General features: G+C 52.8%; 1 protein-coding gene across 1 annotated transcript in view; it reads right to left on the reverse strand.

The window, feature by feature from the left end:
• The window catches only part of LOC121274151 (altered inheritance of mitochondria protein 3-like), a gene marked incomplete at its 3' end in the record, with an annotated part of 72577 nt that extends 69830 nt beyond the window's left edge, over positions 1-2747 (reverse strand). Inside the window, exon 1 of the mRNA XM_041181330.1 lies at positions 2700-2747. Coding sequence (XP_041037264.1) covers positions 2700-2747 — 48 coding nt within the window. The remainder of the gene's footprint in view (positions 1-2699) is intronic.
• Positions 2748-14543: the final 11796 nt, after the last annotated feature.

Here is a 14543-nt window from a genome sequence, read left to right on the forward strand (position 1 = left end):
GGGTTGGGAACCCTAGGAGTTGGAGGGGAAACGCAATTGTGATCAATGTTTGTTTGGAAAGGTCATTAAAGGTGACAGGCCCAATGTGGTGGATGGAGTTAAGATACAGGTCTAATTGGATGGTGGAGCAGGGCTTGAGGGGCTGAATGGTCTCCACCTGTTCTCACGCTCTGCGGCCACTAACCTGGGAACATGAGCATTGTTATGTTAAGTCTGTTCTGTCAAGTTTGGGCCTGTTGCTCAGGGCCTGGGTTAAAAATGGCTGTGGGAATGAGGGGGGGGTGTGTCAGGAACAACCTCCATGATCGACACCAATAACTCCAAACTCTCTCCACAATGGACAAACAAGCCATTCTGTCGTGGAAAGAGAATCTATCTACAAGGCCGATGCCAAATGGGCAACAAGCCAAGAAAGGTGGCTGCATTAGCAACAGGTGGAGAGATGGGAATTGGGGGATGCTCGAGAGGCCACATCCATAGAACCACAGAAAAGTTACAGCACAGAAGGAGGCCAATCGGCCCATCTTCACCATGCCAGCCCGAGGACGACCCAGAGGTGCCCTTTCTAATCCCACCTTCCTGCCCCCAGGCCCATAGCCCTGCAGCTTACAGCACGTCAGGCGCAGATCCAGGTACGTTTTAAAAGAGTTTCGAGTTTCTGCCTCCACCACCTCCTGCAGCAGTTTGTTTGAAGATAAGATTGGTAAAGTCGAAGGGACCTTTCCATCCGCCTGGCCTGGATTTTCAGGCCTAGCCTGGCTACTTCAGCCTCTACTCCCAGTCCCTACTCCAGAACTATTGAGGCCTAGGCCAGGCTCAGCATTGCTATAGCCACTTAATGGCCAACTCAGTCACCTGTGGGGAGCTGACACCAAATGGTTTGCTGAAAACCCTTTAAGTGTTGGTAGAACTGTATGACTTACAGCGGTCAACCGGACAGGACAGGGAAAAAGAGACTCTTGTTATTCTTGGGTTGGAGGTGGTACAGCGAACATTCACTGGATTGGTCCCTGGGCTGAGGGGGTTGTCCTATGGTGAGAGGCTGAGTAAACTGGGTTCATATTCTCTGGAGTTGAGAAGAATGAGAGGTGATCATTCAGGAGTCTGGAGGGGTTTGACAGGGTGGACACGGAGAGATTGTTGCCCCCCCCGGGCTGGGGAGTTTAGAACACGGGGAACAGTCTCAGGATGAGGGGCCGATCATTTAGGAACTGAGATGAAGAGAAATTTCTTCACTCAAAGGTTTGTGAATCTTTGGGATTCTCTACCCCTGAGGGTTGTGGATGCTCCATCGCTGAGTCCATTTAAAGCTGGGACTGACAGATTTTTGGTCCCACGGGGAATTCAGGGATATGGGGAGCGGGCGGGTAAGTGGAGTTGAAGCCCAAGATCAGCCATGATCGTAATGAATGGCAGAGCAGACCCGATGGGCCGAATGGTCTAATCCTGCTCCTATCTCCTGTGTTCTTGTTCTCGCGTCAACCAGAGATTTAAGCAGATCTGGTGGCAAAGAATCAGCTCGTTGTCCAATCAGAGTGGGAAGGTGAGGGTGGACAGGATGAGCGACCAATGGCGGGCACGTGGGGTGGGGTGGGGGGCCTTTAACAAAGCAAGGTGCTGGACAGGACCACTTATCAGACACAATTTGACACTGAGTCACATGGGGACAGGTGACCTAAAGCTTGGTCAAAGAGGTCGGTTTTAAGGATCACCTTACTGATGAGAGAGAGAGAGAGAGAGAGAGAGAGGCAGAGGGGTTTAGGGAGGGAATTCCAGAGCTTAGGGCCCCAGGCTGAAGGCCAATGGTGGAGCGATGGGGAATCGGGGATGCTCAAGAGGCCGGAATTGGGGGAGTGCAGAGATCTCGGAGGGGCTTATGGAGAGAGGGAGGGATTTGAAAACAAAGGTGAGAATTTTACAACTGAGGTAAAGCTGGACTGGGAGCCGATGTCAGTCAGTGAGTACGGGGTGGGGTGATAGGGTAACCAGGCCAAGGGTAAGTTGGGAAATGGCCAGCAGACTGTCTTTTGAGAAAGCCTGTAGGATCAGAGCAGGTAACCTGGTATTACCTGGTAACTCCTGGATAGAGTGGACGTGGGGAAGATATTTCCATTAGTAGGAGAGACTAGGACCCGAGGGCATAGCCTCAGAGTAAAGGGAAGACCTTTTAGAACAGAGATGAGGAGAAACTTCTTTAGCCAGAGAGTGGTGAATCTATGGAATTCATTGCCACAGAAGGCTGTGGAGGCCAGGTCATTGAGTGTATTTAAGACTGAGATAGATAGGTTCTTGATTGGTAAGGGGATCAAAGGTTACGGGGAGAAGGCAGGAGAATGGGGTTGAGAAACGTATCAGCCATGATTGAATGGCGGAGCAGACTCGATGGGCCGAATGGCCTAATTTCTGCTCCTTTGTCTTATGGTATTAAACAAACCTGACAATGGGTCACACGTAACTATGGCTGGTATTTAATGCAGGTCACGGGGCCTTGCCCATCCTCTGGAGAGACCCATGCCAGCTCCTCCCGGGAACGCCCGCCACAAAGGCTCTTAACTGACCAGTGTTGGGCCTTCCCAAGGGATCAGGATCCCCGGGGTGGAAATCCCGCCCCTTTTTACAGCTGCCAGCCAATCAGAGGTTGACAGCTGCCCATCATCGGCAGTGCCAGAGCAAGGCAGTGGCAGCAGCTGGTAACGTACCCAGCAGAGGCCCAGGATCACTGGGGCAAAGGTCAGTGATGGCGGCATGGGGGAGGGGTGTCAGCAACATGGGCATGGAGGTGGCTATCAGTGGACCTCCCTTTCCCGATGCCGGGTCCCTTGATCAGGCTCTGAGTCCCTGACAATGAAGGGCCCCACCAACCCCACCCCGCCCATCTCATTAAATGCCTCCCCACCTCCAAAGCCGCCTTGCTGGAGGGCATCAAATTCCATCCGATCGATGGGTCAGGAACCTCTCCGATTGCTTCAGTTGTGTCTGCGCCAAGCCTGGTCCGATTGGTCATAATGATCCATTAGGAATTCACCAGTCTCGAGGTGTTGAAGGTCAAGGAGATCACAAGTGGGGCTGGTCACACAGGGACTATCAGAAGGAGGAGACAGCATGGGCTGTCCCGTCTCCCCGAATTCCAGAATCCTGTTCTTCCCAATTTCTGGATGTCTCCCTGCCGTTGAAATTTGAGCCCAAGGCCTTGTGTGTAACCTAGACAACGGCTATATCCAAAAACCCTCAAGCATTAGTCTTCCTGAAGGCTCCTGAGTCCAGTTACTGGCTTCGATCAGCCTCTGTGGGAATTACGCCATGTATTTGTTGACCGAATTTGGCGAGCATGGGTCTACACCCAATGTATAATTACCAATGCCTCCAGTACAGAGAGGGGAAAATGGACTCCTGGTTTGTCCCATGACCTCTAATTTATATCTATTGTTTAAAATATTTGTAAGATGCATGCTTCCCACCTTCGAGCATGTTGTATTTATTTGGGGGTGGGGGGGGGGGGGGCTGCTGGCGGGGGGAGCGTTGTGGTTTTCAGCCAACGTTTCTCATTCAATTTTCCCCATGCCAACTTTTTCTGTGTGACGTGTAAAACTGTCGTCGCTCTGCTCTTTTGGACCCGGACGGATTTCAATCTCTCCGTGAAGCCTCTCCTGCCTACCCCCCTATATCATTGTCCCCCCCCCCCCCCCCGCCCCTCCCAAACACCCCTCTCTCTGCCCCCGCAACCACACCACCCCACCCCTCCACATCAGAGTAAGGCTGTGGCCTAGTCAAAGGAGGCTCAGAGTAGGAGGCCAGGGGAACTCAGGGAAGTGTAAACACAAACACCAGCTAGATGAAGGAGTTAATGAACCTTGCTCCATTTATATGAGAAGAGATAAATTAAAAAATAAATAATTGGAATGGCTGTACAGCTTGACACATACAATATTTCTTTTCTTTTGCACCCACAATCATTAAAACTGTACTCAATAAAATTATCATCATAGGCTACATAAGATGCTTGTTTTAAGATTCTACGCGATAAAGAGTTTGGTGGATTTTTAAAAACGCTTCCAATTGTTTTAATTCCAGACAGGGTTGCTTAGCAACAGAACCAAGACCAAACCTGTTGGCCGACTGAAGATTTTTCCCCAGGGTGAACAGTGCAAAAGATTGATCGGTGGTCGGTCCCTCACGGGATGGAGGTGGGGGTGGAGGTTGGGGGGGCTCCAAGTACAAGGATCCTGCCTTCCCCCTCCCTCCCCGGCTTCACCCCAAACCTGACCCCGTTCCCCTCCCCCCGCCCTCCCCACCCCCACTCCAAGCGCCCAAACAAAAAACGGAGATGGAAGGTTTGACGATCCATTTTGGACAACATGCATCCCTTCTTGTTCAGCCCCATGTCATCCATGTCCGCCATTATTTAACGGGTCCCCCTGGCTCTAGTTGGACGCCGGTGCCTGATCGCAAATGTTTTGGGTTATTTTCTCCCCCCACCAACGACCCCACCCCCACTACCACCTCCCAGCCGCCATTGTCCGGTTTCCCGTGAACTCCCAGAGTTAGCTGCCATTTTGGTGGACAGGAAACTACCGGCGGCGGGGCTAAAATGGAGTCGGTAAGCGAGACGGCTTCTTAGCCGCAAATTCAGGTTCGATCCACTAGACCCAGTGGGGGCGGACAATTAAAGGGGCCCCTGGTGTCTTTGAGGGCAGGGCCCAGGGTTAATGGTGGGGTAGCAAAAAGGGAGCGAGGAGGGGTGGGGAGACCTCTGACCTGTACCAGGAACTACTTGGTGTGGACAGAAAGTGAGCCAAAGGAAGTTCTGTTCATTGCCAGACAGACCCTGGGTCTCAATAAATATTCACATGTAAATACATTTTATATATACAGATATATATATATATATATTAAATAATGTAGTCGTCTTTGGTTGGTGCAGGCCTGGGTTATTAGAACATTGGAACCTGGTATGAACGAGTGGCTTAACCCCTCCTCCCCTGTCCACCCTCCTGAACACTGGTGATGGGCCCATCTCATCCTGTTGGCAGCTCTGGGCCTTGGAGCCTCCCCGCTCAAACAGGACACCAAAGGGAGCTCAGTGGCCTCAAGTAGGCCTCCCGCAACTGGGTCTGAAGTTTGGGCCCTCCTGGGCTGAGAGAGAGAGAGAGAGAGGGAAATAGAAGAGAGGTACGCTTGAGAATTAGTCACAGAAGGCATCTCAGAGTGGCGCTGGAGTCACAGAGGCCTCCAAGCTAGGCCTCAGGCTCAATCCCGGCACGTGTGGTTATTCAATACCTTTATAATCTTGTTCATTCACGGGATGTGGACATCACGGGCAAGTCCACCATTTATTACCCCTCCTTAACTGCCCTTGAGAAACTGCCTTCTTCAATAAAACTGAGTGGCTGGCTCGGCCATTTCAGACGGACAGTCAAGAGTCAACTGCACTGCTGTGGATCTGGAGTCACATGTAGGCCAGACCAGGTAAGGAGGGCAGATTTCCTTCCCTAAAGGGGTATTCGTGAAGCAGATGGTTTTTTACAACAATCGATGATGGTTTCATGGTCACCATTACTGAGGCTAGTGACTTATGCCAGGTTTACTTGACTAACTGATCTTAAAATTACCCCTAGCCTGCCGTGTTGTGATTGGCACTCCTGTCTCCCGAGCCTCAGCGCCAGCCGCTGGATGACTTCCCCGGTAACGTACCCGCTCTCCTGGCTGCCGCCAACCCCGCCAGGAATGAGTTTGCCCTGCTACAGTTAGCCTTTGACAAACAAGGATCAGGAATGGATTGGGATCCGCCCGTGGACTCCTTGTCACTGGCTATCGGGTGGAAAGCACGTGCTAGCGGGTGTTAGATGGGGACCAGGAGTGGGCTCGCTGGCAGCGCCTCGTGGAGTGGAATAGCTGATGGAGGCAAGTTAAAGACTGGGTTGCTGGGGTGAGCTGGTTGAGGGTATCAGGTAAACGTGGAATCCCACCCAGCCCACCTCCCACACCTGGGCCTGAGATTGTGGAGGTGAAGAGGGAGAAAACAAACTGTTTGAGTTGCTGGTTCTGTTTGAGTTATCACAGGTTGACAGGGTGGTTGAGGCCCTATGGAGGTGGGGGCGGTAGGGGTATTGTTAAATCAGCCTTGGGCTACTGTTTAAAGGCTGCAGTTTAATGTTCTGTTGTGTGACTCCCAGGACAGAACAAAGTGGTTTTGCTTTGACAGATCTTCCCCGGACGGCCTCCTCGATGGGGTGAAGCCGAACGCGTTGTCACACGTTGTGTGTGTTTTCATTTGTTCATGGGGCGTGGGTGTCACTGGCTAGGCCCGCGTTTGTTACCCATCCCTAATTGCCCTGGCTGGCTCAGCCATTTCAGAGGGGCAGTTAAGAGTCAAACACGTGGCTGTGGGTCTGGAGTCACAGGTAGGCCAGACCGGACAAGGAGGGCAGATTTCACTCCCTAAAGGGCATTAGTGACCCAGATGGGTTCCTACAACAATCGATGGTCACCATGACTGAGACTCGCTTTCCAATTCCAGATCTACAAATTGAATTTAAATTCCACCCGCTGCTGTGGTGGGAGTTGAACCAGTGTCCTCAGAGCGTTAGCCGGGGGGGGTCGGGGGGCGGGAGAGAGAGGGAGAGACAGACAGGGACAGACAGACAGAGAGAGAAGGAGAGGGAGAGGGAGAGGGAGAGAGAGAGAGAGAGAGAGAGAGAGGAGAGGGAGAGAGAGGAGAGAGAGAGAGGAGAGGGAGAGAGAGGGAGAGAGAGGGAGAGAGAGGGAGAGGGAGAGGGAGAGACAGGAGAGGGAGAGAGAGAGACAGACAGGGCCACACAGGCAGAGAGAGAGGGAGGGAGAGAGAGGAGAGAGAGGAGAGAGAGAGAGAGAGAGAGGAGAGGGAGAGAGAGGGAGAGAGAGGAGAGAGAGGGAGAGGGAGAGGGAGAGGGAGAGACAGGAGAGGGAGAGAGAGGGAGAGGGAGGGACAGACAGGGCCACACAGGCAGAGAGAGAGGGAGGGAGAGGGAAAGAGAGACAGAGAGAGAGAGAGAGAGAGAGGCACAAAAAGAGAGAGGGGGGAAGAGAGAGAAAAACAGACCGAGAGGGACAGAGAGAGAGAGAGACAGAGACAGACACAGGGGCAGAGAGGGAGAGGGAGAGAGAAAGAGAAAGAAAGGGGGAGAGAGGGAGGGGTAGGAACAGAGGGAGGGAGAGGGAGGGGTTGTGTGGGGGAGGTCATGTGGGGGGAGGAGGTGTTGGCGGAGGGGAGGGGATATGGGGGGAGGGGGCATTGGGGGGAGGGAGAGGGGGTGCGGTGTGGGGGAAAGGGGGAGGGGGATTGGCTGTGGGGGGAGGGCGTGTGGATGGGAGGGCATGTCGGGGGAGGAGGCATGTTGGGAGGGCGAGTGGGGGTGGAGGGGGTGTGGGGTGGAGGGGGTGAGGGGTGGAGGGGGCGAGGGGAGTAGGGGTGTGGGGTGGAGGGGGTGAGGGGTAGAGGGGGCGAGGGGGGTAGGGGTGTGGGGGGAGGGGGTGTGGGGGGGAAGGCATGTGGGGGGGAGGGCGTGTGGGGGAGGAGGCATGGGGGGAGGGCGTGTGGGGGTCAAGGAGAGGGGTGTGGGGGAGGAGGCGTGGGGGAGGAGGCGTGGGGGGGATGGGGTGTGTGGGGAAGGGGTGTGGGGGAAGGTCATGTGGAGGATCCAGACTCACACAGAGAGGCTGTACAGAGAGGAACCTCACTCACACAGAGAGGCTGTACAGAGAGGAACCTCACTCACACAGAGAGGCTGTACAGAGAGGAACCTCACTCACACAGAGAGGCTGTACAGAGAGGAACCTCACTCACACAGAGAGGCTGTACAGAGAGGAACCTCACTCACACAGAGAGGCTGTACAGAGAGGAACCTCACTCACACAGAGAGGCTGTACAGAGAGGAACCTCACTCACACAGAGAGGCTGTACAGAGAGGAACCTCACTCACACAGAGAGGCTGTACAGAGAGGAACCTCACTCACACAGAGAGGCTGTACAGAGAGGAACCTCACTCACACAGAGAGGCTGTACAGAGAGGAACCTCACTCACACAGAGAGGCTGTACAGAGAGGAACCTCACTCACACAGAGAGGCTGTACAGAGAGGAACCTCACTCACACAGAGAGGCTGTACAGAGAGGAACCTCACTCACACAGAGAGGCTGTACAGAGAGGAACCTCACTCACACAGAGAGGCTGTACAGAGAGGGGACTCACTCACACAGAGAGGCTGTACAGAGAGGAACCTCACTCACACAGAGAGGCTGTACAGAGAGGAACCTCACTCACACAGAGAGGCTGTACAGAGAGGAACCTCACTCACACAGAGAGGCTGTACAGAGAGGAACCTCACTCACACAGAGAGGCTGTACAGAGAGGAACCTCACTCACACAGAGAGGCTGTACAGAGAGGAACCTCACTCACACAGAGAGGCTGTACAGAGAGGAACCTCACTCACACAGAGAGGCTGTACAGAGAGGAACCTCACTCACACAGAGAGGCTGTACAGAGAGGAACCTCACTCACATGGAGAGGCTGTACAGAGAGGAACCTCACTCACACAGAGAGGCTGTACAGAGGGGAACCTCACTCACATGGAGAGTCTGGTCAGAGAGGAACCTCACTCACATTGAGAGGGTGTACAGAGATGGGACTCACCCACACAGAGACGCTGTACAGAGGGGAACCTCACTCACATGGAGAGTCTGGTCAGAGAGGAACCTCACTCACATTGAGAGGGTGTACAGAGATGGGACTCACCCATACAGAGATGCTGGACGGAGAGGGGGATCACACACACGGAGATACTGTACAGAGAGGGGACTCATTCATACGGAGATGCTGTTCAGAGAGGAACGTCACTCACATGGAGAGGCTGTCCAGAGAGAAAAATAACACACTCGGAGAGGCTGTACAGAGAGGGGACTCAATCACGCGAAGAGGCTGTACAAAGAGGAACCTCATTCAAATGGAGAGTCTGGACAGAGAGTGGACGCGCTCACACAGAGAGGCTGTACTCAGAGGAACCTCACTCACACAGAGAGGCTGTACAGAGAGGAACCTCACTCACACAGAGAGGCTGTACAGAGAGGAACCTCACTCACACAGAGAGGCTGTACAGAGAGGAACCTCACTCACACAGAGAGGCTGTTCAGAGAGGAAACTCACTCACATGAAGAGGCTGTACAGAGAGGGGACTCACTCACACTGAGAGGCTGTACAGAGAGGGAATCACTCACATTGAGAGGCTGTACAAAGAGGAACCTCACTCACACAGAGAGACTGTACCGAGAGGAACCTCACTCACACAGAGAGGCTGTTCAGAGAGGAAACTCACTCACATGAAGAGGCTGTACAGAGAGGGGACTCACTCACACTGAGAGGCTGTACAGAGAGGGAATCACTCACATTGAGAGGCTGTACAAAGAGGAACCTCACTCACACAGAGAGACTGTACCGAGAGGAACCTCATTCACACAGAGAAGCTGTACAGAGAGGAACCTCACTCACACAGAGAGGCTGTACAGAGAGGAACCTCACTCACACTGAGAGGCTGTACAGAGAGGAACCTCACTCACACTGAGAGGCTGTACAGAGAGGAACCTCACTCACACAGAGAACTGTACAAAGATAAACCCCACTCACACGGAGAGGCTGTACAGAGAGGAACCGCACGCAGAGAAGCTGTACAAAGATAAATCTCACTCACATGGAGAGGCGGTACAGAGAGGAAGCTCACTCACACAGAGAGGCTGTACAGAGAGGAATCTCTTTCACACAGATACAGTACAGAGAGGCGACTCACTCACACAGAGAGGCTGCACAATGACGGGCATCACACACTCGGAGAGGCTAAACAGAGAGGAACCTCACTCACATGGAGAGGCTGTACAGAGAGGAACCTCACTCACACGGAGAGGCTGGAAAGAGAGGGGACTCACTCACACATACAGGCTCTACAAAGCGGGAATCATACACTCGGAGAGGCTGTACAGGGAGGATCCAGTCTCAGACAGAGAGGCTGTACAGAGATGGGACTCACTCACACAGAGAGGCTGTACAAAGAGAAACCTCACTCAGACAGAGAGGCTGTAGAAGAAAGGAACCTCACTCACACGGAGAGGCTGTCCACAGAGGAACCTCACTCACACGGAGATGCTGTACAGAGAGGAACCTCACTCACACAGAGAGGCTGTACATAGATAAACCTCACTCACACAGAGACGCTGTAGAGAGAGGAACCTCACTCACACAGAGAAGCTGTACATAGATAAACCTCACCCACACAGAGAGTCTGTTCAGAGAGGAAACACACATGAGAGGCGATACAGAGAAGAACCTCACAGAGACTGTTCAGAGAGGCGACTCACTCACACAGAGAGGCTGTACAATGCCGGGCATCACACACTCGGAGAGGCTGTACAGAGAGGAACCTCACTCGCACAGAGAGGCTGTACAGAGAGGAATATCACTCACACAGAGAGGCTGTACAGAGAGGAACCTCACTCACACAAAGAGGGTGTACAGAGAGGAACCTCACTCACACGGAGAGGCTGTACAGAGAGGAACCTCACTCACACGGAGAGGCTGTACAAGAAGGAACCTCACTCACACAGAGAGGCTGTACAGAGAGGAACTTCACTCACACAGAGATGCTGTACAGAGAGGAACCTCACTCACCCAGAGACGCTGTACAGAGAGGAACCTCACTCACATGGAGAGTCTGGACAGAGAGGAACCTCACTCACATTGAGAGTCTGGACAGACAGTGGACTCACACACGGAGAGGCTGTACAGAGATGGGACTCACTCAAACGGAGAGGCTGTACAGAGAGGAACCTCACTCAAATGGAGAGTCTGGACAGAGAGGAACCTCACTCACACAGAGAGGCTGTACAGAGAGGAACCTCACTCACACAGAGAGGCTGTACAGAGATGGGACTCACGCATACAGAGATGCTGGACAGAGAGGGGAATCACACACACGGAGATACTGTACAGAGAGGGGACTCATTCATACGGAGATGCTGTTCAGAGAGGAACGTCACTCACATGGAGAGGCTGTAGAGAGAGAAAAATAACACACTCGAAGAGGCTGTACAAAGAGGAACCTCACATGAATGGAGAGTCTGGACAGAGAGTGGACGCACTCACACAGAGAGGCTGTACTCAGAGGAACCACACTCACACAGAGAGGCTGTACAGAGCGGAACCTCACTCATACAGAGAGGCTGTACAGAGAGGAACCTCACTCACAGAGAGAGGCTGTACAGAGAGGAACCTCACTCACACAGAGAGGCTGTACAAGAAGGAACCTCACTCACACAGAGAGGCTGTACAGAGAGGAACCTCACTCACATGGAGAGGCTGTACAGAGAGGGGACTCACCCACACAGAGATACTGTACAGAGAGTGGACTCACTCACACAGAGACGCTGTACAGAGAGGAACCTCACTCACATGGAGAGTCTGGACAGAGAGGAACCTCACTCACATGGAGAGTCTGGACAGACAGTGGACTCACACACATGGAGAGGCTGTACAGAGATGGGACTCACTCAAACGGAGAGGCTGTACAGAGAGGAACCTCACTCAAATGGAGATTCTGGACAGAGAGGAACCTCACTCACACAGAGAGGCTGTACAGAGAGGAACCGCACTCACACGGAGAGGCTGTACAGAGAGGGAACTCACTCACACATACAGGCTCTACAAAGCGGGAATCATACACTCGGAGAGGCTGTACAGGGAGGATTCTGACTCAGACAGAGAGGCTGTACAGAGATGGGACTCACTCACACAGAGAGTCTGTACAAAGAGAAACCTCACTCAGACAGAGAGGCTGTACAGAGAGGAACCTCACTCACACGGAGAGGCTGTCCACAGAGGAACCTCACTCACACGGAGAGGCTGTACAGAGAGGAACCTCACTCACACAGAGAGGCTGTACAGAGAGGAACCTCACTCACACAGAGAGGCTGTACATAGATAAACCTCACTCACACAGAGATGCTGTAGAGAGAGGAACCTCACTCACACAGAGAGGCTGTAGATAGATAAACCTCACCCACACAGAATCTGTTCAGAGAGGAAACACACATGAGAGGCGGTACAGAGAGGAACCTCTTTCACACAGAGACTGTTCAGAGAGGCGACACACTCACACAGAGAGGCTGTACAATGCCAGGCATCACACACTCGGAGAGGCTGTACAGAGAGGAACCTCACTCGCACAGAGAGGCTGTACAGAGAGGAAGCTCACTCGCACAGAGAGGCTGTACAGAGAGGAATATCACTCACACAGAGAGGCTGTACAGAGAGGAACCTCACTCACACGGAGAGGGTGTACAGAGAGGAACCTCACTCACACTGAGAGGCTGTACAGAGAGGAACCTCACTCACACAGAGAGGCTGTACAGAGAGGAACCTCACTCACACAGAGAGACTGTACAGGGAGGAACCTCACTCACACAGAGAGGGTGTACAGAAAGGAAGCACACTCACAAGGAGAGGCTGTACAGAGAGGAAACTCACTCACACAGAGAGGCTGTACAGAAAGGAAGCACACTCACATGGAGAGGCTGTACAGAGAGCAAACTCGCTCACACAGAGAGGCTGTACAGAGAGGAACCTCACTCACACAGAGAGGTTGTACAGAGAGGAAACTCACTCACACAGAGAGGCTGTACAGAGAGGAACCACACTCACACAGAGAGGCTGTACAGAGAGGAACCACACTCACACAGAGAGGCTGTACAGAGAGGGGACTCACACAGAGAGGCTGTACAGAGAGGAACCTCACTCATACAGAGAAGACGTACAGAGAGGAACCTCACTCACACAGAGAGGCTGTACAAGAAGGAACCTCACTCACACGCAGAGGCTGTACAGAGAGGAACCTCACTCACACAGAGAGGCTGTACAGAGAGGAACCTCACTCACACAGAGAGGCTGTACAGAGAGGAACCTCACTCACACAGAGAGGCTGTACAGAGAGGAACCACACTCACACAGAGAGGCTGTACAGAGAGGAACCTCACTCACACGGAGAGGCTGTACAAAGATGAACCTGACTCACACAGAGAGGCTGTACAGAGAGGAACCTCACTCACACATTGAGGCTGTACAGAGAGGAACCTCACTCACACAGAGAGGCTGTACAGAGAGGAACCTCACTCACACCTAAAAGCTGTACAGAGAGGAACCTCACTCACACAGAGAGGCTGTACAAAGACGAACCTCATTCACACAGTGAGGCTCAACAGAGAGGAACCTCACTCACACAGAGAGGCTGTACAAAGAGGAACCTCAATCAAACGGGGAGGGTGTACAGAGAGGAACCTCACTCGCACTGAGAGGCTGTACAGAGAGGAGAATCAAACACACAGAGAGGCTGTACATAGAGGAAACTCAGTAACGCTGAGAGGCTGTACAGAAAGGAACCTCACTCAAATAGAGAGTCTGTACAGAGAGGAACCTCACTCACACATTGAGGCTGTACAGAGAGGAACCTCAATCACACAGAGATGCTGTACAGAGAGGAACCTCACACACACCTAAAAGCTGTATAGAGAGGAACCTCACTCACACAGAGAGGCTGTACAAAGACGAACCTCATTCACACGGAGAGGCTGAACAGAGAGAAATCTCACTCACACCGAGATGCTGCACAGAGAGGGGACTCACTGACACAGAGAGACTGTGCAGAGGGTAAACTCACTCACACAGAGAGGCTGTACAGAGAGGAACCTCACTCACACAGAGAGGTTGTACAGAGACGAAACTCACTCACACAGAGAGGCTGTACAGAGAGGAAACTCACTCACACAGAGAGGCTGTACAAAGAGGAACCACACTCACACAGAGAGGCTGTACAGAGAGGTACCACACTCACACGGAGAGGCTGTACAGAGAGGGGACTCACTCACACAGAGAGGCTGTACAGAGAGGAACCACACCCACACGGAGAGGCTGTACAGAGAGGAACCTCACTCACACAGAGAGGCTGTACAGAGAGGAACCACAGTCACACGGAGAGGCTGTACAGAGAGGGGACTCACACACAGTGAGGTTGTACAGAGAGGGGACTCACTCACATGGAGAGATTGTGCAGAGGTGAACCTCACTCACATGGAGAGGCTGTACAGTGAGGGGACTCACTCATGCGGAGAGACTGTACAGAGAGGAACCTCACTCACACAGAGAAGACGTACAGAGAGGAACCTCACTCACACAGAGAGGGTGTACAGAGAGGAACCTCAAACACACTGAAAGGCTGTAGAGAGAGGAACGTCACTCACAGAGAGGCTGTATAGAGAGTATCCTCACTCACTCAGAGAGGCTGTTCAGAGAGGAACCTCACTCACACAAAGAGGCTGTACAGAGAGGAACCTCAATCACACAGAGAGGCTGTACAGAGAGGAACCTCACTCATACAGAGAGGCTGTACAGAGAGGAACCTCACTCACTCAGAGAGGCTGTACAGAGAGGAACCTCACTCACACAGAGAGGCTGTACAGAGAGGAACCTCACT

The sequence above is a fragment of the Carcharodon carcharias genome (genome assembly GCF_017639515.1).
Source record: "Carcharodon carcharias isolate sCarCar2 chromosome 33 unlocalized genomic scaffold, sCarCar2.pri SUPER_33_unloc_1, whole genome shotgun sequence".
NCBI classification, from domain to species: domain Eukaryota; kingdom Metazoa; phylum Chordata; class Chondrichthyes; order Lamniformes; family Lamnidae; genus Carcharodon; species Carcharodon carcharias.